The sequence below is a fragment of the Ranitomeya variabilis genome, chromosome 1, assembly GCF_051348905.1.
Source record: "Ranitomeya variabilis isolate aRanVar5 chromosome 1, aRanVar5.hap1, whole genome shotgun sequence".
Classification (NCBI taxonomy): Eukaryota; Metazoa; Chordata; class Amphibia; order Anura; family Dendrobatidae; genus Ranitomeya; species Ranitomeya variabilis.
The window spans coordinates 1,109,689,125-1,109,711,211 of NC_135232.1; the positions used below are offsets into that span (position 1 = coordinate 1,109,689,125).

General features: G+C 48.3%; 1 protein-coding gene across 2 annotated transcripts in view; it reads left to right on the forward strand.

Moving 5' to 3' along the window:
- The window catches only part of FAM193A (family with sequence similarity 193 member A), a 113,727-nt gene that overhangs the window by 85,958 nt on the left and 5,682 nt on the right, over positions 1-22,087 (forward strand). For both annotated transcript variants that reach the window (XM_077280169.1, XM_077280170.1), the window contains one exon: positions 15,268-16,072. In XM_077280169.1, coding sequence (XP_077136284.1) covers positions 15,268-16,072 — 805 coding nt within the window. The remainder of the gene's footprint in view (positions 1-15,267; positions 16,073-22,087) is intronic.

Consider the following 22,087-nt stretch of genomic DNA (forward strand, 5'->3'; position numbering starts at 1 on the left):
CCCATGTGTAAAAAAAAAAAAATAAAATAAAATAAAATTCCTAAATAAAGGAAAAAAAAAATATTATTCCCATAAATACATTTCTTCATCTAAAAAAAACAAACAAAAACAATAAAAGTACACATATTTAGTATCGCCGCGTCCGTAGCGACCCCACCTATAAAACTGGCCCACTAGTTTACCCTTTCAGTGAACACCGTAAGAAAAAAAAAAAAAAAAAAAACGAGCCAAAAAACAACGCTTTATTATCATAACGCCAAACAAAAAGTGGAATAACACGCGATCAAAAAGACGGATATAAATAACCATGGTACCGCTGAAAACGTCATCTTGTCCCGCAAAATACGAGCCGCCACAAAGCATCATAAGCAAAAAAATAAAAAAGTTATAGTCCTGAGAATAAAGCGATGCCAAAATAATTATTTTTTCTATAAAATAGTTTTTATCGTATAAAAGCGCCAAAACATAAAAAAAATGATATAAATGAGATATCGCTGTAATCGTACTGACCCGACGAATAAAACTGCTTTATCAATTTTACCAAACGCGGAACGGTATAAACGCTTCCCCCAAAAGAAATTCATGACTAGCTGGTTTTTGATCACTCTGCCTCACAAAAATCGGAATAAAAAGCGATCAAAAAATGTCACGTGTCCGAAAATGTTACCAATAAAAACGTCAACTCGTCCCGCAAAAAACAAGATCTCACATGACTCTGTGGACTCAAATATGGAAAAATTACAGCTCTCAAAATGTGGTAACGCAAAAAATATTTTTTGCAATGAAAAGCGTCTTTCAGTGTGTGACGGCTGCCAATCATAAAAATCCGCTAAAAAACCCGCTATAAAAGTAAATCAAATCCCCCTTCATCACCCCCTTAGTTAGGGAAAAATAAAAAAATTAAAAAATGTATTTATTTCCATTTTCCCATTAGGGCTAGGGTTAGGGCTAGGGTTAGGGCTAGGGTTAGGGCTAGGGTTAGGGCTAGGGTTAGGGCTAGGGTTAGGGCTAGGGTTAGGGCTAGTGATAGGGCTAGTGTTATTGCTAGGGTTAGGGCTAGGGTTGGGGCTACAGTTAGGGTTGGGGCTAAAGATAGGGTTAAGGTACCGTCACACTAAGCGACGCTGCAGCGATAGCGACAGCGATGCCGATCGCTGCAGCGTCGCTGTTTGGTCGCTGGAGAGCTGTCACACAGACCGCTCTCCAGCGACCAACGATGCCGAGGCCCCCGGGTAACCAGGGTAAACATCGGGTTGCTAAGCGCAGGGCCGCGCTTAGTAACCCGATGTTTACCCTGGTTACCAGAGTAAAAGTTAAAAAAACAAACAGTACATACTCACCAGCGCGTCCCCCAGCCTCTGCTTCCTGACGCTGACTGAGCTCCGGCCCTAACAGCACAGCGGTGACGTCACCGCTGTGCTTTCACTTTCAGTTTAGGGCCGGCGATCAGTAGAGTCAGGAAGCAGAGGCTGGGGGACGCGCAGGTGAGCATGTACTGTTTGTTTTTTTTACATTTTACGCTGGTAACCAGGGTAAACATCGGGTTACTAAGCGCGGCCCTGCGCTTAGTAACCCGATGTTTACCCTGGTTACCAGTGTAAAATATCGCTGGTATGGTTGCTTTTGCTGTCAAACACGGCGATACACGGCGACCTAGCGACCAAATAATGTGCAGACCTTCTAGCAGCGACCAGCAATTTCACAGCGGGATTCTGATCGCTGCTGCGTGTCAAATACAGCGATATCGCTCCCTAGGACGCTGCAACGTCACAGATCGCTGGCGACGTTGCTTAGTGTGACGGTACCTTTAGGGTTTGGATTACATTTACGGTTGGGAATAGGGTTGGGTGTGTCTGGGTTAGAGGTGTGGTTAGGGCTACTGTTGGGATTAGGGTAAGGGGTGTGTTTGGATTAGGGTTTCAGTTAGAATTGGGGGTTTCCACTGTTTAGGCACATCAGGGGCTCTCCAAACGGGACAAGGCATCCGATCTGAATTCCAGCCAATTCTGCGTTGAAAAAGGAAAACAGTGCTCCTTCCCTTCAGAGCTCTCCCGTGTGCCCAAACAGAGGTTTACCCCAACATATGGGGTATCAGCGTACTCAGGACAAATTGGACAACAACTTTTGGGGTCCAATTTATCCTGATACCCTTGTGAAAATACAAAACTGGGGGCTAAAAATCATTTTTGTGAAAAAAAAAAAGAATTTTTATTTTCACGGCTCTGCGTTGTAAACTGTAGTGAAACACTTGGGGGTTCAAAGTTCTCACAACACATCTAGATAAGTTCCTTGGGGGGTCTAGTTTCCAATATGGGGTCACTTGTGGGGGGTTTGTACTGTTTGGGTACATCAGGGGCTCTGCAAATGCAACGTGACCGCCTGCAGACCAATCCATTTAAGTCTGCATTCCAAATGGCGCTCCTTCCCTTCCGAGCTCTGTCATGCGCCCAAACAGTGGTTCCCCCCCACATATGGGGTATCAGCGTACTCAGGACAAATTGCACAACAATTTTTGGGGTCCAATTTCTTCTCTTACCCTTGGGAAAATAAAAAATTGGGGGCGAAAAGATCATTTTTGTGAAAAAATGATTTTTTATTTTTACGGCTCTGCATTATAAACTTCTGTGAAGCACTTGTTGGGTCAAAGTGCTCACCACACATCTAGATAAGATCCTTAGGGGGTCTACTTTCCAAAATGGTGTCACTTGTGGGGGGTTTCAATGTTTAGGCACATCAGGGGCTCTCCAAATGCAACATATGGCGTCCCATCTCAATTCCAGTCAATTTTGCATTGAAAAGTCAAATGGCGCTCCTTTCCTTCCGAGCTCTGCCATGCGCCCAAACAGTGGTTTACCCCCACATATGCGGTATCAGCGTACTCAGGACAAATTGGACAACATATTTTGGGGTCTATTTTCTCCTGTTACCCTTGGTAAAATAAAACAAATTGGAGCTGAAATAAATTTTGTGTGAAAAAAAAGTTAAATGTTTATTTTTATTTAAACATTCCAAAAATTCCTGTGAAACACCTGAAGGGTTAATAAACTTCTTGAAAGTGGTTTTGAGTACCTTGAGGGGTGCAGTTTTTAGAATGGTGTCACACTTGGGTATTTTCTATCATATAGACCCCTCAAAATGACTTCAAATGAGATGTGGTCCCTAAAAAAAAATGGTGTTGTAAAAATGAGAAATTGCTGGTCAACTTTTAACCCTTATAACTCCGTCACAAAAAAAAATTTTGGTTCCAAAATTGTGCTGATGTAAAGTAGACATGTGGGAAATGTTACTTATTAAGTACTTTGCGTGACATATGTCTGTGATTTAAGGGCATAAAAGTTCAAAATTGCGAAATTTTCAAAATTTTCGCCAAATATTCGTTTTTTTTACAAATAAACGCAAGTTATATCGAAGAAATGTTACCACTATCATGAAGTACAATTTGTCACGAGAAAACAGTGTCAGAATCGCCAAGATCCTTTGAAGCGTTCCAGAGTTATAACCTTATAAAGGGACAGTGGTCAGAATTGTAAAAATTGGCCCGGTCATTAACGTGCAAACCACCCTTGGGGCTTAAGGGGTTAATATTTGAAAAGAGTATTTCCATTTGAAGTGATGACTTATTGCTACTACAGTCATGGCCGAAAGTTTTAGCAACCTTGAAATTGTTCCTGAAAATTATTGCAATTACACATGTTTTGTTATACACGTTTGCTTCCTTTGTGTGTATTGGAATAACAGAAAAAAAGAGAAAAAATACTAATTGGACATAATTTCACACACAACTCCAAAAATGGGCCAAACAAAATTTGTTGACACTATCGGCTTAATATTTGGTTGCACACCCTTTGGAATAAATAACTAAAATTAGATCGCTTCCTATCAACAAGATTCTTACACCTCTCAACTGGAATTTTGGAGCACTCTGCTCCAGATACGTCATGTAAAGGCTCCTTCTCCCAACAACTTTTTTAAGATCTCTCCACAGGTGTTCAATGGGATTTAGATCCGGACTCATTGATGGCCACTTATGAACTTTCCAGCGCTTTGTTTCCATCTATTTCTTGGGGCTTCTTGTAGTATGTTTGGGGTAATTGTCCTACTGAAAGACCCATAACACTGACACTAAGCACTGCATTGTGACCCCAAATCCTTTGGTAGTCTTTTCATAATGCCTTGCAAACGATCAAGAAACCCAATGCCAGGGGCAGCAAAACAACCCCAAAACCTCTTTGAACCTCCACTATATTTAACTGTAGGTACGGTGTTTTTTTCTTTTGTAGGCCTCATTCCATTTTCGGTAAACAGTAGAATGATGTGTTTCACCAAAAAGTTCTATCTTGGTCTCATCTGTCAACAAAACACTTTCCCAGAGGGGTTTTTGCTTACACGCTTACATTTTGGCAAAATGCAGTCTAGCTTTCTTATGTCTATGTCAGCAGTGGGATCTTCCTGGGTCTCCTGCCATAGCATTTCATATAATTGAAATGTCAACGTATAGTTCACGCTGACACCAATGCACCCTGAGCCTGGAACTTTGTGGCTGCTTAGGCTACTTTCACACTAGCGTTGTTTGCTGTACGTCGGAATGCGTCGTTTTGGAGAAAAAATGCATCCTGCAAAGTTGCCCACAGGATGCGTTTTTTTTCTCCATAGGCTTGCATTAGCGACGCATTGCGACGTATGGTCACACGTCGCATCCGTCGTTCCGAAACTCCGCCCCCTCCTCCACGGAACTCCCAATGGGGCAGCGGATGCGTTGTAAAACTACATCCGCTGCCCCCGTTATGTTAAATTAACACCCTGTCCGTCGGGCCGACGGTTTGCGACGGCCCGTACCGACGGACTAGTGTGAAAGTATCCACCATCCGGACTATCCTGCATTGAAACCTTTCATCAATTACTCTGTCGCCTCATTGGGGGACACAGGACCATGGGTGTTATGCTGCTGTCCACTAGGAGGCGACACTATGCATAATCTGAAAAAGATTAACTGTGGCTACTCCTCTGCAGTATACACCCCTGGACGGCGTCAGCCTTCTCCAGTTTTTGCTTGGTGTCGCATAGGAGGCACACCTAAGATTTTTTACTCTGTTTTTTTTCCGACGGATTACAGATGAAGAAAAGTGGGTCTCCTGTGAGACTCCCGGCATGGCTCCTTCCTCGGCCCCCTATTACGGGGTGCCCGGTTGAAGTAGAGATGGCTATTCCCCATGCCGCTCCTTCCCCAGTCCCTCGGGTGCTGGTTCGAAGTTGAGACCCCCCCTCCTTCCCCAATTCCTTTTGGTTTCTGGGTTGAGGTCGAGGCGAGGATAAAGCCCCCTGAAGGTGATAACAGCACCCTCCCTAATCCCCCTCTGGGGGTATTAGGTTGAGACGCTTCAGGTCAGGTAGGGCCTGTAGAGGCAGCATTCTACAGCTCCCAGCAATGGGCTAGCACACTGCGCCTGCATCCAGGGACCCCAGCCCAGCTGCGGGCTCCTGTCGGGGCCGGGGGGAGTGCAGGCAGGCATGGCACAGACACACAGGGCTCCCTGCGCCCCTGTCTCTGCGGCAGCACCAGCTCTATACTGCCTCGGGGACCCCTCACCGGGCCCCCCTCCCGCTTACAGCCCCACCGCTATCCTACCTTTAAATCCGGGGGAGGGGGGGGGAGGGGTCCGGTTCAGATCCGACACAACCACCCCCCCCCCTGGATTTCAGCGCCGGCCTGGAGCCTTTCTGGGCATCAGGCATCTAATTTAGGCCCCGGCTTCGGCCTAGCTGTAGCTGCCGCCTCCTCTCCGCCCCCCCTGCCCCCCCCCCCCCCCCCCCCCCAGATGACAAATATGACACTCTACAGTGTCATAGAGGGGGTGGATCGAGACAGGGTACGTTTTTACACAGCTTTGCAGCCTTTTTCTCAGCTCTCCGCCCCCTTCTCCCCCTGCCTCTTCTCCTCGGTGGCCATTTCTACTGCAGCAAGGATTAACCCTGCATCTCCCGGTCAGCAGGACCAGGCCAGCCAGTCTTCGGGGGGCACAAGACTGTGGATCTTCAGCGCTGGACCTAGGGGCATACTGGTGGGGTAAGATCACAGCTGGGTTGTTTTACTCGGCTGTGAATCCATATTACCTATAAGGCTCCCCTATAGGTTTCTCTACCCCTGTAAGGTCCTTTGCATAGCAGCCCTTCTGCGCTCTGTGCACTATGCCAGGCTCAAGGTCCAAGAGAACCAGGCAGGACTGCTATTATGCATTCTGCACAGCCTGCTGGACCGCTCTCCCCAGTGGTAGCACGTAACGCGCTGCCAGGACTGCATCCAGACTACTGCGTCAGAGCCCCAAGAAGCCCCTGCCAATGCCTCGGTGTCTAATGCCACGCCGGAATGGGTCACTCAGAGGTCGCAATCTATGACGCAGTCTAGATAACCAAGCCTCCACATTGCTTCAGGCTCTGCAGAGTCATGCCTCGGCTATGACCGCTACCCAGCAAAGGGAGAGCTTGACTCAGGAACAGACCGACCTGGCACATCCACGTCTAGGTCAGGATGCAAGCGAACCCATAGGTCAAGTCCATCTGCGTCATCCCATAGCACACGGTCATCCCCTTCTAGGGATCCCAATCCCCCCTAGCAATACAGCGCTAGTCGAGGACATAATCTCTTCCATCCATCGGGTGCTGGACATTTCTAATCTGCCACCAGAGGATTTCCTTTGAAGGACCTCTGAAGCCGCCTAAGGTTTTCTCTAACCACCCAGAGTTTAAAGCCATCCTTATAGAGCAGCTCTCACAACCTGAGAAAAAAAAAAAAAAGTCGCTAATCGCAAATATCTGGAGGCAAGGTACCTTTTCCCACAGAAGGACACCAAGGAATGGACAGATCCACCCAAAGTGGACCCCCCAGTCTCTAGACTAGCAGCACAGACTCCTTTCACTGCCAGATAGCTCAACCCTCAGGGACGCAGCAGACCGGTAGTTAGAATGCATGGCTCGTTCAATTTTCGAGGCGGCAGGGGCCTCCCTGGCTCCCGCGTTCGCTTCAGTTTGGGCTGCCAACGCCATACTGGCTTGGGCCAAAAATTAACAAGCTGGCCTCCAAGCATCTGCTCCTGAGCTGTCGGACCAAGCGGTTCAAATAGCAGTTGTAGCAGATTATATGCTTCATGCAGCTCTGTATTCAGCAAGGGGCGTAGCGGGGATAGCATCAAACGCCATCACGGTTCTGCGTATCCTCTGGCTACGGAATGGAAACCGGACGCAGCCTCAAAGAAGTCCCTCACGCACTCCCGTATCTCAGTGGGTGACCTTTCGGTGAAAAGTTGGACACACTGATATCCAACGCCACCGGGAGGGGAGGGGTACCTCTCTCCCTCAACTGAAACCTATACGCACTTACAAGAAGTGTAACAAAACCGATTCCGATCCTTTCGGAATTCCTCGGGCAGGTCCGTCTCGTGTCCAGCACAAAATCGTAACCGTTCCCCACACAGGGACAACTCATGGTCGACGCAAAGGTCGGACAAGTTGGCAGTTAAAAGCAGGCCAGTCAAAGCCCAAAGGAGGTAAACCTCAGATTTTTTTCTCCTCATGACTCAAGGACCCCGGAAGACATCCCAACCGTAGGCGGCCGACTTTGCTCTTCCAGCAAGTCTGGATGCCTACTACAGAAGACAGGTGGGTCAGGGAACTAGTGTCTTCCGGATACAAGATAGTGTTCAACCTCCAACCCACCGAACCGAGTCTTCCGCTCTGTTCCCCCAAAACCGCCAGCCAAGGCTCGTGCCTTCCACCAAGCGGTTCCCTCGCTTCTTCAAGCAGGAGTCATAGTACCGGTTCCCACGGCCGGACGCTTCCGAGGGTTCTACTCCAATCTATTAGTAGTCCCCAAGAAAGGAGGCAGCGTACGGCCCATACTGGACCTAAAACAACTCAACAAATATTTACGGGTTCGTCACTTCCACTGGAGTCCCCTTCGGTCCATCATTGCGTCAATGGAGAAGGGAGAATATCTTGCCTTCATAGAAATACAAGATGCATACCTGCATATGCCGATTGCACCTGCTCGTCAGAGTTTTCTCAGGTTCGCAATCGACCAGGACCCCTACCAGTTCGTGGCTCTTTCGTTCGGACTCCCACGGCTCCCAGAGTGTCTTCCAAGGTCATGGCAGCCACCATGGACGTCCTGCACTCCAGAGGCATAGTAGTCGTTCCATACCTGGACAATCTACTCATCAAGGCTCCTACCTTCAAGGACTGCGAGCTCAGCGTATCAATCACTATCGACACTGAGTCGCATGAGCTGGTTAGTCAACCTACAAAGGTCATCACCAACCCTGAGTCTCTCAGACCTTCCTGGGAATGCTATACCACACTTCCAGGGGTCTAGTGCTCTTTCCAAGGCACTGGCTTTCCGCCTAGGAGTTCGCATCCTCTTCCGCAAACCCCCTCGATCTCTCCGGTTTGCCATGAGTCCTCGGCAGGATGGGGGCAGCAATAGAAGCGGTCCCAATTTGGCCCAGTTTCACCTCAGGCCTCTCTAACTAGCCATTCTCATGTCCTGGGACAGGAATCCCTTTCTCGACAGGGAGTTTCGGCTAACGTCGTCAACCAAGAGGTCCCTGCACTGGTGGCTCAAGCCAACCTCGCTAGCAAAGGGGAAATCCTTTCTCACAGGTCAGTGGAAGGTTCTGACCACCGATGCGAGCCTGACGGGTTGGAGTGCAGTGCACCTACACCACAGGGCAAGTGGTCCCCAGTGGAAGCGACCATGCCCATCAACATCCTGGGAATTCGTGCCATCCTCCTGGCATTGAGGGCCTTCCATCACTTACTGGCAGTCTCTCGCATCAGAATACAGTCGGACAATGCCACGGCCGTGGCATATGTGAATCACCAAGGGGGGACCCGCACTACCCAGGCGATGCCAGAAGTGTCACAGGCTCGGTTCTCTCGGCGGTGCACATTCCGGGTGTGGACAACTGGGAAGCAGACTTCCTCAGACGACAAGGAATAGATTCGGGAGAGTGGTCTCTCCATCCCGAAATTTTTCGTCAGATCTGCCATCGCTGGGGGACCCCAGATGTGGACCTAATGGCATCCCACTTCAATGCCAAGGTCTCAAACTTCATGGCCAGAACACACGATCCACGGTCGCTCGGAGCAGACCCTCTGGTTAAGGACTGGACCCAGTTCCAGCCTCTGTGCATTTTTCCACCTCTCCCCCTGTTATCCAGAGTGGTGGGGAAGATCAAGCAAGATGGAGTTCCAACCATCTTAATCGCACCGGTCTGGCCCAGACGTACATGGTACGCCGACGTCTTACAACTTTTTCAGCAGACGCCCCCTGGCGCCTCCCCGACCGCCCGGATCTTCTATCACAAAGCCCGTTCTACCACCAGAACTCAGGGGCTCTCAATTTGACAGCATGGCCCTTGAAACCTGGGTTCTAACCCAGGCAGGGCTCTCGCCGGACGTCATTGGAACCATGATCAGGGCACGGAAGCCAGCCTCTGCCAAGATTTATTACCGTACCTGGAAAGCTTTCTTTACCTGGTGCGAATCTCGTGGCCAGACCCCACTCCCTTACTCCCTACCCAAAGTACTTGGTTTTCTCCAATCGGGTATGGAGGCCAGGCTGTCACTGGGCTCGCTTAAGAGCCAGGTGTCAGCCCTCTCAGTGCTTTTTCAAAGGCGCATTGCTACCAAGCCGCAAGTAAGGACTTTTCTTCAGGGGGTTTCCCGATTGGTTCCCCCCTACAGACGACCACTAGAAACGTGGGACCTCAACCTGGTCCTGACAGCATTGCAGGAACCACCCTACGAACCCCTTAAGGAGGTCCCGCTCCGCCTTCTCTCCCAGAAGGTGGTTTTCCTGGTGGCAATCACTTCGCTACGCAGGGTGTCTGAACAGACAGCACTCTCCTGCAGACGGCCCTTCCTGGCTTTTCACCAGGACAAGGTAGTTCTTCGTACTGTCCCATCCTTCCTTTTGAAGGTTGTGTCCAACTTCCACCTCAATGAGGAAATTTCACTACCATCCCTTTGTCCGGTTCCGGTTCATAGAGTGGAGAAGGCTCTGCATACGCTTGACCTCGTCAGGGCATTGCGTATATACGTGTCTAGGACTGTGTCCTTCCGGAGGTCTGATTCTCTTTTCCTCCTTCCGGAAGGCGGCCACAAGGGTCTGCCAGCTTCCAAAGCTACCCTTGCCAGGTGGATCAAATCCACCATACAAGAGGCCTACCGCCTTAAGAATTCTCCTCTTCCAGCCGGTATTACGGCACACTCTACACGGGCGGTAGGGGCTCCTGGGCCATTCGGCACCAGGCTTCGGCACAACAAGTGTGTAAGGCGGCCACTTGGACTAGCCTACACACGTTTACTAAACACTACAGGGTTCATACCCAGTCCTCAGCGGACGTGAGCCTGGGTAGATGTGTTCTGCAGGCGGCGGTGCCCTAGGTATAGGGGCCTGTCTGCACAATATTCGTCCATTGCTTCCCACCCAGGGACTGCTTTAGGACGTCCCATGGTCCTGTGTCCCCCAATAAGGCGACAGAGTAAAGGAGATTTTTCAGTACTCACCGTAAAATCTAATTGGGGGACACAGCTCCCACCCTGTTGCCCTTTCTGGGCCGTTGTAACTGTTGAGTTCTCATATTGTTTTCTTGAGCGCGTACATAGTTGCCTTTTTACAAGCATAATTATGTTATCATGTTACGTTCCTCCTACTGCATTTGCACAAAACTGGAGAAGGCCGACGCCGTCCAGGGGTGTATACTGCAGAGGAGGAGCCACAGTTAATCTTAGTGCAAATCTTAGTAATCTTAGTGTTAATCTTATGCATAGTTTCGCCTCCTAGTGGACAGCAGCATAACACCCATGGTCCTGTGTCCCCCAATTAGAGGCTAAGAGAAAGAGATTTTACGGTGAGTACACAAAAATCTCCTTTCTTGTCTATCATCCACATTTAGGAGTTTAGCTACAGTGCTATGGATTGTAAACTTCTTGATTATGGTGCACACCGTGGACAAAGGAACAGCAATATCTCTGGAGATGGATATTTTTCAACAATTTTGGGTCTGTGGTCCTCAGATGGTTCTTTTCTCCTCTTTCTGTTCTCCTTGCTTAGTGTGGGCAAACACAGACACAGTGCAAAGATTGAGTCAACTTCTCACCTATTTATGTTTTCAGATGTGATTTTCATATTGCCCACTCCTTGTTACTTGCCGCAGGTGAGGTTGAACGAACATCACATGTTTGAAATAAAGTTGTTTACCCACAATTTTGGAGACTTGCCAATAATTTTATCCTGCCCATTTTTTGTGTTTTGTAGGAAATTATGTCCAACTTGCCTTTTCATCCCTTTTTTTGTTCTGTACCAATGCACACTAAGGGTATAAACATGTATATAACAAAAAAAATGAGTAAGTGCAATAATTTTCTGTGAGAAATATGTCCTTTTCTGGAACAATATCAAGCGTGCTAATGCTTTCGGCCATAACTGTTCATTATTCCATCACTTTATGATTAGTGGGGTCTGACCTCTGCCAATCCTGAGTATAATCAGTTCTGCAGCACCTTCAGTGAGCTCTGCTGAATGACACCTGCTCACTCGGGGAGCATCACAGTTGACTTAACACAGTCAGAATATTCTCGGCTAGACATTATATCTCCAGGGGAGCTGCTCATTTTACAGAAAGATTTGGGAAAGCAGTGTCTTTGGAAATACTTTTAGAAAAGATTCCATCTGAGGCAGTAACTTTACAGTAGTGGCCAACCCCTTTTATCTCCTGTTACGTTTGGATAAACTTCGTGTTTGCTCAAATAGCTGCATGTGTCATTCCAGCCTTAGGCTAAAGGTACCGTCACATTAAGCGACGCTGCAGCGATATAGACAACGATGCCGATCGCTGCAGCGTCGCTGTTTCGTCGTTGTGTGGTCGCTGGAGAGCTGTCACACAGACAGCTCTCCAGCGACCAACGATGCCGAAGTCCCCGGGTAACCAGGGTAAATTACAGACGCCTCTCATCTTTTTAAGTGGTGGAACTTGCACTATTGCTGACTGACTAAATACTTTTTTGCCCCACTGTATGTGACGCGGATTCAGCGATGTCTTCACTGGTAACCAGGGTAAACATCGGGTTACTAAGCACAGGGCCGCGCTTAGTAACCCGATGTTTACCCTGGTTACCAGTGTAAATGTAAAAAAAACCCAAACACTACATACTTACATTCCGGTGTCTGTCGGGTCCCCCGGCGTCCGCTTCCCTGCACTGTGTAAGTGCTGTCCGTAAAGCAGAGCGGTGACGTCACCGCTGTGCTCTGCTTTACGGCTGGCCGGCGCTGACACAGTGCAGGGAAGCGGACGCCGGGGGACCCGACAGACACGGGAATGTAAGTATGTAGTGTTAGTTTTTTTTACATTTACACTGGTAACCAGGGTTAACATCGAGTTACTAAGCGCGGCCCTGCGCTTAGTAACCCGATGTTTACCCTGGTTACCAGTGAAGACATCGCTGAATCCGCGTCACATACAGTGGGGCAAAAAAGTATTTAGTCAGTCAGCAATAGTGCAAGTTCCACCACTTAAAAAGATGAGAGGCGTCTGTAATTTACATCATAGGTAGACCTCAACTAGAGACAAACTGAGACAAAAAAATCCAGAAAATCACATTGTCTGTTTTTTTTTATCATTTTATTTGCATATTATGGTGGAAAATAAGTATTTGGTCAGAAACAAAATTTCATCTCAATACTTTGTAATATATCCTTTGTTGGCAATGACAGAGGTCAAACGTTTTCTGTAAGTCTTCACAAGGTTGCTACACACTGTTGTTGGTATGTTGGCCCATTCCTACATGCAGATCTCCTCTAGAGCAGTGATGTTTTTGGCTTTTCGCTTGGCAACACGGACTTTCAACTCCCTCCAAAGGTTTTCTATAGGGTTGAGATCTGGAGACTGGATAGGCCACTCCAGGACCTTGAAATGCTTCTTACGAAGCCACTCCTTCGTTGCCCTGGCGGTGTGCTTTGGATCATTGTCATGTTGAAAGACCCAGCCACGTTTCAGCTTCAATGCCCTTGCTGATGGAAGGAGGTTTGCACTCAAAATCTCACGATACATGGCCCCATTCATTCTTTCATGTACCTGGATCAGTCGTCCTGGCCCCTTTGCAGAGAAACAGCCCCAAAGCATGATGTTTCCACCACCATGCTTTACAGTAGGTATGGTGTTTGATGGATGCAACTCAGTATTCTTTTTCCTCCAAACACGACAAGTTGTGTTTCTATCAAACAGTTCCAGTTTGGTTTCATCAGACCATAGGACATTCTCCCAAAACTCCTCTGGATCATCCAAATGCTCTCTAGCAAACTTCAGACGGGCCCGGACATGTACTGGCTTAAGCAGTGGGACACGTCTGGCACTGCAGGATCTGAGTCCATGGTGGCGTAGTGTGTTACTTATGGTAGGCCTTGTTACATTGGTCCCAGCTCTCTGCAGTTCATTCACTAGGTCCCCCCGTGTGGTTCTGGGATTTTTGCTCACCGTTCTTGTGATCATTCTGACCCCACGGGGTGGGATTTTGCGTGGAGCCCCAGATCGAGGGAGATTATCAGTGGTCTTGAAAGTCTTCCATTTTCTAATTATTGCTCCCACTGTTGATTTCTTCACTCCAAGCTGGTTGGCTATTGCAGATTCAGTCTTCCCAGCCTGGTGCAGGGCTACAATTTTGTTTCTGGTGTCCTTTGACAGCTCTTTGGTCTTCACCATAGTGGAGTTTGGAGTCAGACTGTTTGAGGGTGTGCACAGGTGTCTTTTTATACTGATAACAAGTTTAAACAGGTGCCATTACTACAGGTAATGAGTGGAGGAAAGAGGAGACTCTTAAAGAGGAAGTCACAGGTCTGTGAGAGCCAGAAATCTTGATTGTTTGTTTCTGACCAAATACTTATTTTCCACCATAATATGCAAATAAAATGCTAAAAAAACAGACAATGTGATTTTCTGGATTTTTTTGTCTGTTTGTCTCCCATAGTTGAGGTCTACCTATGATGTAAATTACAGACGCCTCTCATCTTTTTAAGTGGTGGAACTTGCACTATTGCTGACTGACTAAATACTTTTTTGCCCCACTGTACACCGATTCAGCGATGTCAGCGGGTGATCCAGCGACTAAATAAGGTGCTGGCCTTCTAGCTCCGACCAACGATGTCACAGCAGGATCCTGATCGCTGCTGCGTGTCAAACACAATGATATCGCTATCCAGGACGCTGCAACGTCACGGATCGCTATCGTTATCGTTGTTAAGTAGTTCAGTGTGAAGGTACCTTAAGGCTACTTGGTGGCTTTGCCTGACCAAAGTTCACTAGATGTTGCTGCCACATCACAGGTCATTACATGTGTATGGTCGCTGGGTGTCGCTGCCACATCACAGGTCATTACATGTGTATGGTCGCTAGATGTCGCTGCCGCATTACAGCTCATTACATGTGTATGGTCGCTAGATGTCGCTGCCACATCACAGCTCATTACATGTGTATGGTCGCTAGATGTCGCTGCCACATCACAGCTCATTACATGTGTATGGTCGCTAGATGTCGCTGCCACATCACAGCTCATTACATGTGTATGGTCGCTGGGTGTCGCTGCCACATCACAGCTCATTACATGAGTATGGTCGCTAGATGTCGCTGATACATATAAATGGGGTCGTTTTGCCTCTGCAAGGGTACGGCGACCACTAGAATTAACTTTTTGTGACTTGCTTGTCGCAGTACCCTGCGGGTGACAATGTAACCCAGTTTACTTGGATTGAGCTACGATGTAGCTACTATGCCTAAAGAACTTTGGCCATGACTCTTGTCCCATGAACTAAGTCACCGTGTAGTTTTAGTCTTAAAGACCTTGTCGACCAAGATATCTGTAATGTATCCTACAGCTTGACACACCTGACATCCCATATAGTGATGTGCAATTAACCACAACCTTGACTTCCCGTTCCCGTTTGAGCCTTAAATGTTGGAGAACATCATCCATATTTAGAGGGTTGTTTCCAGCATTGAAAGGTATCAATTATACATGGGATAGATGAGAACTTCCTGATCTGTGGGGGTCCCATCACTGGGACCCCAATGTATCCCAAATACGTGTCTCTAATATGCTTTTTTGGAATGGACTGGGCACAAATGTATGAGAATTTTAAGTATTTTGTATGGTAAGGAGAATGTTTTATAGCAGAAAACCTTTAATAGTTTCTTCCTATATCTTTTGATTTTAACACAGCTGGAGGAAAAGGCACGACATGAAGCTGAAGTCCGAGAACTGGAAGTTTGTCGTCTCATAGAAGAACGGCAGCAACGAGAGGTCGAAGAAAGGTTCAAACAGGAACTTCATCGGCACCAGGAGTGTCATGCGCTCAAGAAAAAGAAAAAGGATCGCTCTGCTAAGGACTGTCACAAGTCTGACCGACACACGCACCACTCTCTCCCCAGTAAAGAAGCCTCCACAGAGGTTCTTCCCAATGGGACCCTAGAGCAGGAAACCATATCCGTTCCTTTACACACAAGGCAGTGTCACAAAATCGAGCCGAATCCATTATTAGAGGCCATGAATGAGCTTTCCAATCACACACACAGCAGAGACTTAAAATCTTACACCTCAAAAGAAGTGAAGGCGAAACAGCAGGAGCAGCTCTCCCTCCTACTAGACTTAGTCCAACAAAAAGAAAACCACGTTAAGCAGAAGTCAAAAGTGGCAAAGCTCAGCCCGGAGCAAGTCAAAAAGTCTGAGGTCCCCAAAATATCCGAACTCCAACCAAAACCGAAGAACCAATGCGAAGCCAAAGTCCGAGCCGTGGAAATCGCATCTTTGGTTGAGCAGAAGAAAGAAGAGAAAAAGGCCACGAACGGTAACACCAAGAAACAGCTAAACTTTATAAAGGAAGACAAACCCCCAGCACCTTGTGAAGCCGCCGTCATTGGGGAGCAGCAGAACAACAAACTGCTGATCACTGCTGATTCCCCGCAGCCCAAGGGGAAAAGCAAGAGGAATAAGAAGAAGAAAGGAGAAAAAGTGAATAATTCAATTGGTAAGTTGCCGAGCCACATTGGTGTTGCTTTCTGGTTTTTAAAGGGGAATCGGTAAAGAGGCTAATGCTGGCCAGGGAAAAAAGCTCGGGAGGCAGGGGCTTGTCAAGAGCTTTGTCAATCTTGAGCACGTGAAGCCTCATTAGCTTATTAATTTATTTGTTTGGAAAGCAGCAACAGATAAAAGATATATAAGTGTCGATTAAATTTGTATATGAAAGACCTGCATGCCATTTTATTCGGTCTGGGGTGTCGATTTTACTTACAACAGCAGGATTGTAAGCAAAATGAAGATGGGCCATGGACCTGGGCCAAGAGAATTCCCTCAGATGGAGGTTATGGGGCTCAATAATCGGTCTACGGGGATGAAAACTTGTGTGCCTGCAACAACCAGTCATTGTGCGGTAAGAAGGTCTGGTCTTTCGCTGCACCATGGATAGATGCATGTGTAGCTTTGATGAAGATTGGACAGGGTAATCTGGACAATTTGTTGATTGGCGACAATAAATGGTGTGCATTAAAATGGGGGGGGGGGGGGGGGGGGTGCGGGACACCTTAGCCTAGAGGCCCTACTGACATGGTAAGTGGACTACATACAGAGGCTGTAGTGAAATATCTATATGTATGGATTTATGACCAGCAGTAAGTTAACATCTGTTCTGAGACTGCAGCTCTCATGACCTATGTTATCATGAGCAGGCAGTCTCCTGGTCTCCAGTCACCCCAGGGGGGATGTCCTGAGAACACTCACAGAATTGGAAACACTTCACCCCTCCTAGTACCTTTGATGGGAAGACACCAAATAGCAGCCTGACACTGTATATTTACTCTGAGAAAGAAAAATTACACGAAGAGTGTTCAAAAGAAAAATAATGTATTCATTGGTAAAATAGCCAGGAGCCAGTCACAAACCAAGGATTAGAATATTAACTGGAGAGGCTGGTCTAGAAATCTGACCCCTGGGTTGACTCTATAAATTAGGCCTTTACACATAGAAACAAGTTCACAGATTGAGGGACAGCCAAGCTGATGTGAGCCATTCCATATCCGTCCCCCCCTCAGGGAGCAGAATGACGGACTGCAAAGTTTAGATATTTCTGTAAGTTTTCTCCCTTTATTTTTTATAACTGTTTTGCATATTTGTATAACTTTTATTGTAAGCACTGTACCTTTTCTATTAAAGCTTGTCAAGATTGCTACCTTCCAATAGGTGACACTAGAGTTCTAGTTCTCTTCCTCTCTGAAGAGACAATTTGCATAATTAGCATATTTCCCAGAGGAGCATCACGGCTTTAAGTCTCCTCATCTCGGCATGCTTAGCATGTCAAACTCCGCAAGGGGAAACTATACTAATTGGATATCTATTAAAGCTTAAATCTTTAAAAAATTTGAACCTTGTATGCTCTAAAGAATCCATAGCCTTAGCCTTGGTGATTGGCAGACAGTAGTAGTAATATTTCCTGGACTCATCGCCCGTGTGTTCGGTGAGTGGTGGCAGCCTGTATGAAGTGGGGTGTTTGGTCTGTTTTGGGGTGTGATGTATGCTCCCATTGCAGCATAGGACAGAGGTTGAATACTGGACTGAGGGAGAGGAGATATATTAAAGGGAACCTGTCACCATGTTTTTGGAAGATGGGATAAAAATAGCGTTAAATAGGGGCAGAGGTGGGCGTTACATTAGTGTGTTTGTTATGCGTTTATTACCCACCTAAGTTGCCGAAATACCTTTGCAAAGTCTCCGTTTTCGCCTGTCAATCAGGCTAGTCTGGTCAGATGGGCGTTGTCTTCCCCCAGATTTTGCGTAGTTTTCCGTTGGTGGCGTAGTGGTGTGCGCATGCCCAAGGTCCCGAATCCTCTGCCAGGGGATTTCAAAGAGCGCGGTGTCCGTTATTGCATTGGTGATCGGTGGGCGCGGCCATCTTCCTTTGGCCGCGCGTGCGCAGAAGCGGCGCTCTGCTGGCCGCGGCATGCCGCGCGTGCGCAGATGGATATCGCGGCGGCCATTTTCCTGAAGCCGCGGCCAGCAGAGCGCCGCGGCAAGCAGAGCGCCGCTTCTGCGCACGCGCGGCCAAAGGAAGATGGCCGCGCCCACCGATCACCAATGCAATAACGGACACCGCGCTCTTTGAAATCCCCTGGCAGAGGATTCAGGACCTTAAGCATGCGCACACCACTACGCCACCAACGGAAAACTAAACAAGATCTGGGGGAAGACACCACGCCCATCTGACCAGACCAGCCTGATTGACAGGCGAAAACGGAGACTTTGCAAAGGTATTTCGGCAACTTAGGTGGGTAATAAACGCATAACAAACACTCTAATGTAACGCCCACCTCTGCCCCTATTTAACGCTATTTTTATCCCATCTTCCAAAAACGTGGTGACAGGTTCCCTTTAACCCTTGCAGGCGCAACCCCAAGTCATGTGCTGAGAAGCGGGTACGTGACAGAGGCCATCTTAGGTTGGATCTTAAGTTCAACCCAGACTGTAGCATTGTAAAAGCTTGCCTGAAGGTTCCCTGACAGGCTTTCTTGGGATTAGGTTTTGGGGGTTACAGATCGCAGGTTGGTGCCCCGATGGGCAGAACCTACAGATTGCAGGTCGATGCCCCCACGGGGAGAACCTGCAGATTGCAGGTCCACGTTATGCTTAGAGTATACGGGCAGATGTTGCATCGGTGGGTAGAATAGACCCCATAGACAACACCTCCAGGATTTGTGCCCCATGTGGCTGTATTACAGGGTGCAAGGTATTAGGCTGGTGGGTGACACGTACCTAGTCTTTGAGGTGCCTGCGGGCAGGACCCATAGGTGCGTCACTTTCTTGGGCGCACAGTCGTATTGGGATTCTGCTTTCATTGACCAGACACACCGATTAACTGCATAGACGTGTTGGATATGGTATCTGTGTTGTGGCATAATTACCCCACCTATAGCGTGGGCATGAGGCTGGGTACTGCAATGTGAGTAATGCAGACTGTGTCTTACAAGGGTGTTATTACCCCGGCTGACATAGAGACTACAGAAAAACCTCACCCCATTTTTTATTAAGAAAAAAAAAACAATGTTAAGAGTCCCAATAGCACCACTTCTCCGGTTGACAGTATGGCACAAAGCAATTTTTGCAATTGGCTGGACCACACCTCCAGAGATGATCGCTGCCGGCCTCTGTACGTGGTGTGGAGGCGCTCCAGGGCTGTATCCTGTATGTTAGAGAGCCGGAGAATAGTTCGCTCCTGGAGATTAACTGATCGGGCTGGTGGTCCGCACTGGGCTGTCTCCCTTGCCTCTATGAGGGTGGGTTGCCACTGTACCAGGTGACACTGAAGAGGTTCGGCCAGCCTTAGAGCAGTGCTTACAGGATCTCATGAATTGCGCCTGCAAGCTGGACACGCTCCCTATCTAGGTAACCAGCCACCTCTGATCCACTGCAGGGGTGGCAGTAAGCAATAAAATGTAAAAAAATTTCTATAGAGAAGAGAATTTTCTCCTACGCCTCATTGGGGGACACAGGACCATGGGGTGTTATGCTGCTGCTACTAGGAGGACACTAAGTAAACACACAAAGAATAGCTCCTCCCCTGCAGTATACACCCTCCTGCTGGCTCTCCGTGAACCAGTTCTTGCTTAGTGTCTGTAGGAGGCACTTGGGTCTGTTTCAGACCCCACCGTTTTTATTTAAATTTTTTATTTTTTGTTCTATTTTTTCCCTTAGTGGAGCGAATGGGGGCGACGGACCCTTTCTAGGTTCCGATCTCCCCCGAACCATCAACAGGCAAGTACGTGGAGCATCCCTCCCGTATCCTTTCCTGCAACTTTGGATGCCAGCCCTGAGCTCACCTTACGGGCGACAGTTCCTTCGCGTTCTGATCTCCCCCCTCCATAGCAGGCGACCACATGGAGTAGCCCTCCATCTACCTCTCCTGGAGCCAAGTGCATAGCCGGACATAGATATGTATGGTGTCCGTGCAGCCCCCCTCTGCATCACCACTGATATAGCGGATGACGCATGGTGGCAGAAGCTATCCACCCCCTCCCTGACTATGGCGACGGTGGATTGAGCACCCGCCCACCGCATCTACAGTGAGTACACTGTGGGGGCCGAGGCGCTGGGGGGGTCCTGGTCCCCGGGGTATGGAAGGTTTGCACCTCTACTAAAGGGCTAAGCCCGGGTCTGTGGGTGGTCCGCAGCGCTCATTTTTGATGTACGAGCGCTACCTCAGGCTGGCATTAATAGCCACTGGCAACAGGCCGCAACCGCAAGTTTTTTAAATTTCGTCCCCGGCTTTTCTCTTCATACAGGCCGGAGTCCTTGGCCACGCCCACCAGCAATTACTTTCAGATCTCGGCGGCCATCTTGGGACACCCAACGCTTATCCTGCAGCCTTTTTTCCAGCCTTCCTAATCTCTGGATCCGGGGTCACAACCGATATACAGCCTTCACATACATTGCGGACCTCCCCTGGGGACTCAAGAACACAGGACCTGGGTAAGCTGCAGATACATAGCTTAACCCTTCCCCTGCTAGTAAGCGCTCTCCTCAAGGTTAATATGTCTCAATCAAGGCCTCACTAAAAATGTGGGAAAACCCCCACAGTATTTTTTGCTGCATGTACCTCTTGTAAGGTCTCATTGCCCCGGGGTCATAATACTGCATTATGCACAGCTTGTGAACCGGCGATTGTTCAGGAACCACCTGTTAAGGATACCGAACCTAGTGAGCCTGGTCCCCCTGAGTGGGCTACCTCCCTTACCCGGTCTATGGCTTCCCTGGCAAAAGCGTTAGAATCATTCCGAGACCCCTCTAACCAAGGTACTCTTACGGACAACGCTTCCGATCCTCAAAACCCCTCGTACTCAAGGGGTCGTACCTTGCCAAGGGGCTCTCGCCCTTCCAGAAAAAGGTCTCATGCCATATCCCCAGACCATCACCGGGATTCGGGTTCTGAGAGCTCCTTTTCTCCCTCCCCTTCCATTGGGGCTAGCAGAGCACCTGTTTCAGAAGACGATTCTGACACGTCCCTAGATCAGGAATTTATCTAAAACGGATCATGCAGTGTCCTTTAAGAGGACCAAGCGAGCCCACAAGGTATTCGCTACTCATCCAGAATTTAAGGAAATTGTTGAATCTCACAGGATCCGTCCCGATAAACGATTCACAGGGCAGAAGCCCATGGAATCAAAATATCCCTTTGCCCAGGATCTAAGAAAAGATTGGTCTCAATCTCCCCCAGTAGATCCTCCGGTATCACGCCTGGCTACTAAATCTATTTTATCCTCTTCGGAGGGCGCCTCTATTAAAAATCCGACCGATCGTCAGATCGACAATATGGCGCATTCAGCTTTTGAAGCCTCAGCAGCCGCACTCTTCCCATCTGTTGCTGCTACGTGGGTGGCTAAGGGTATGACCCACTGGGCTGATGTCTTGTCCGCAGCGGTGCTGGATACCGATCTTCCCCCCGAGGTAGCAGACCTCGCTACTCGGCCAGAGCGGGAGATTTTGTAGTTACCGCGTCCCTGGACGCTGCTAACTGTGCTTCTCAACGCCATCACCATCCGCAGATCCTTATGGCTCAGGGACTGGCGTGCGGATTCGACTTCCAAAAAGTCATTGATTTCTCTTCCATATCAGGGCGATCGCCTTTTTGGCGAAAAGCTCGACCAATTAATTTCTGACGCCATTGGAGGGAAGAGTAAATTTCTTCCACAAGAGGCCCTTTCAGAACCGGCAACAACAGGCCCGGTCCCGATTTTTTTTTTTTTTTGCTTCAACTCAAACTGGTCCTCTACTTCCACATTCTCCGGACCTGGCCGGGCGCAACGCAGGGATAGAGGTCCTCAAACCTCTTACAAACCTTCTCCCTCTTGGAGAGGCAGGCCTAGGCAGTCAGGGTCCAGAGGGTCCAGCCCGGGCAGGTCTCCCACACAATGACTCCCTGCGGTATCCTGAGGACACCCTCAAAAGTAGGCGGCCGTCTGCTTTCCTTCACGATGCATGGGTCCGCGACCTAGTGTCC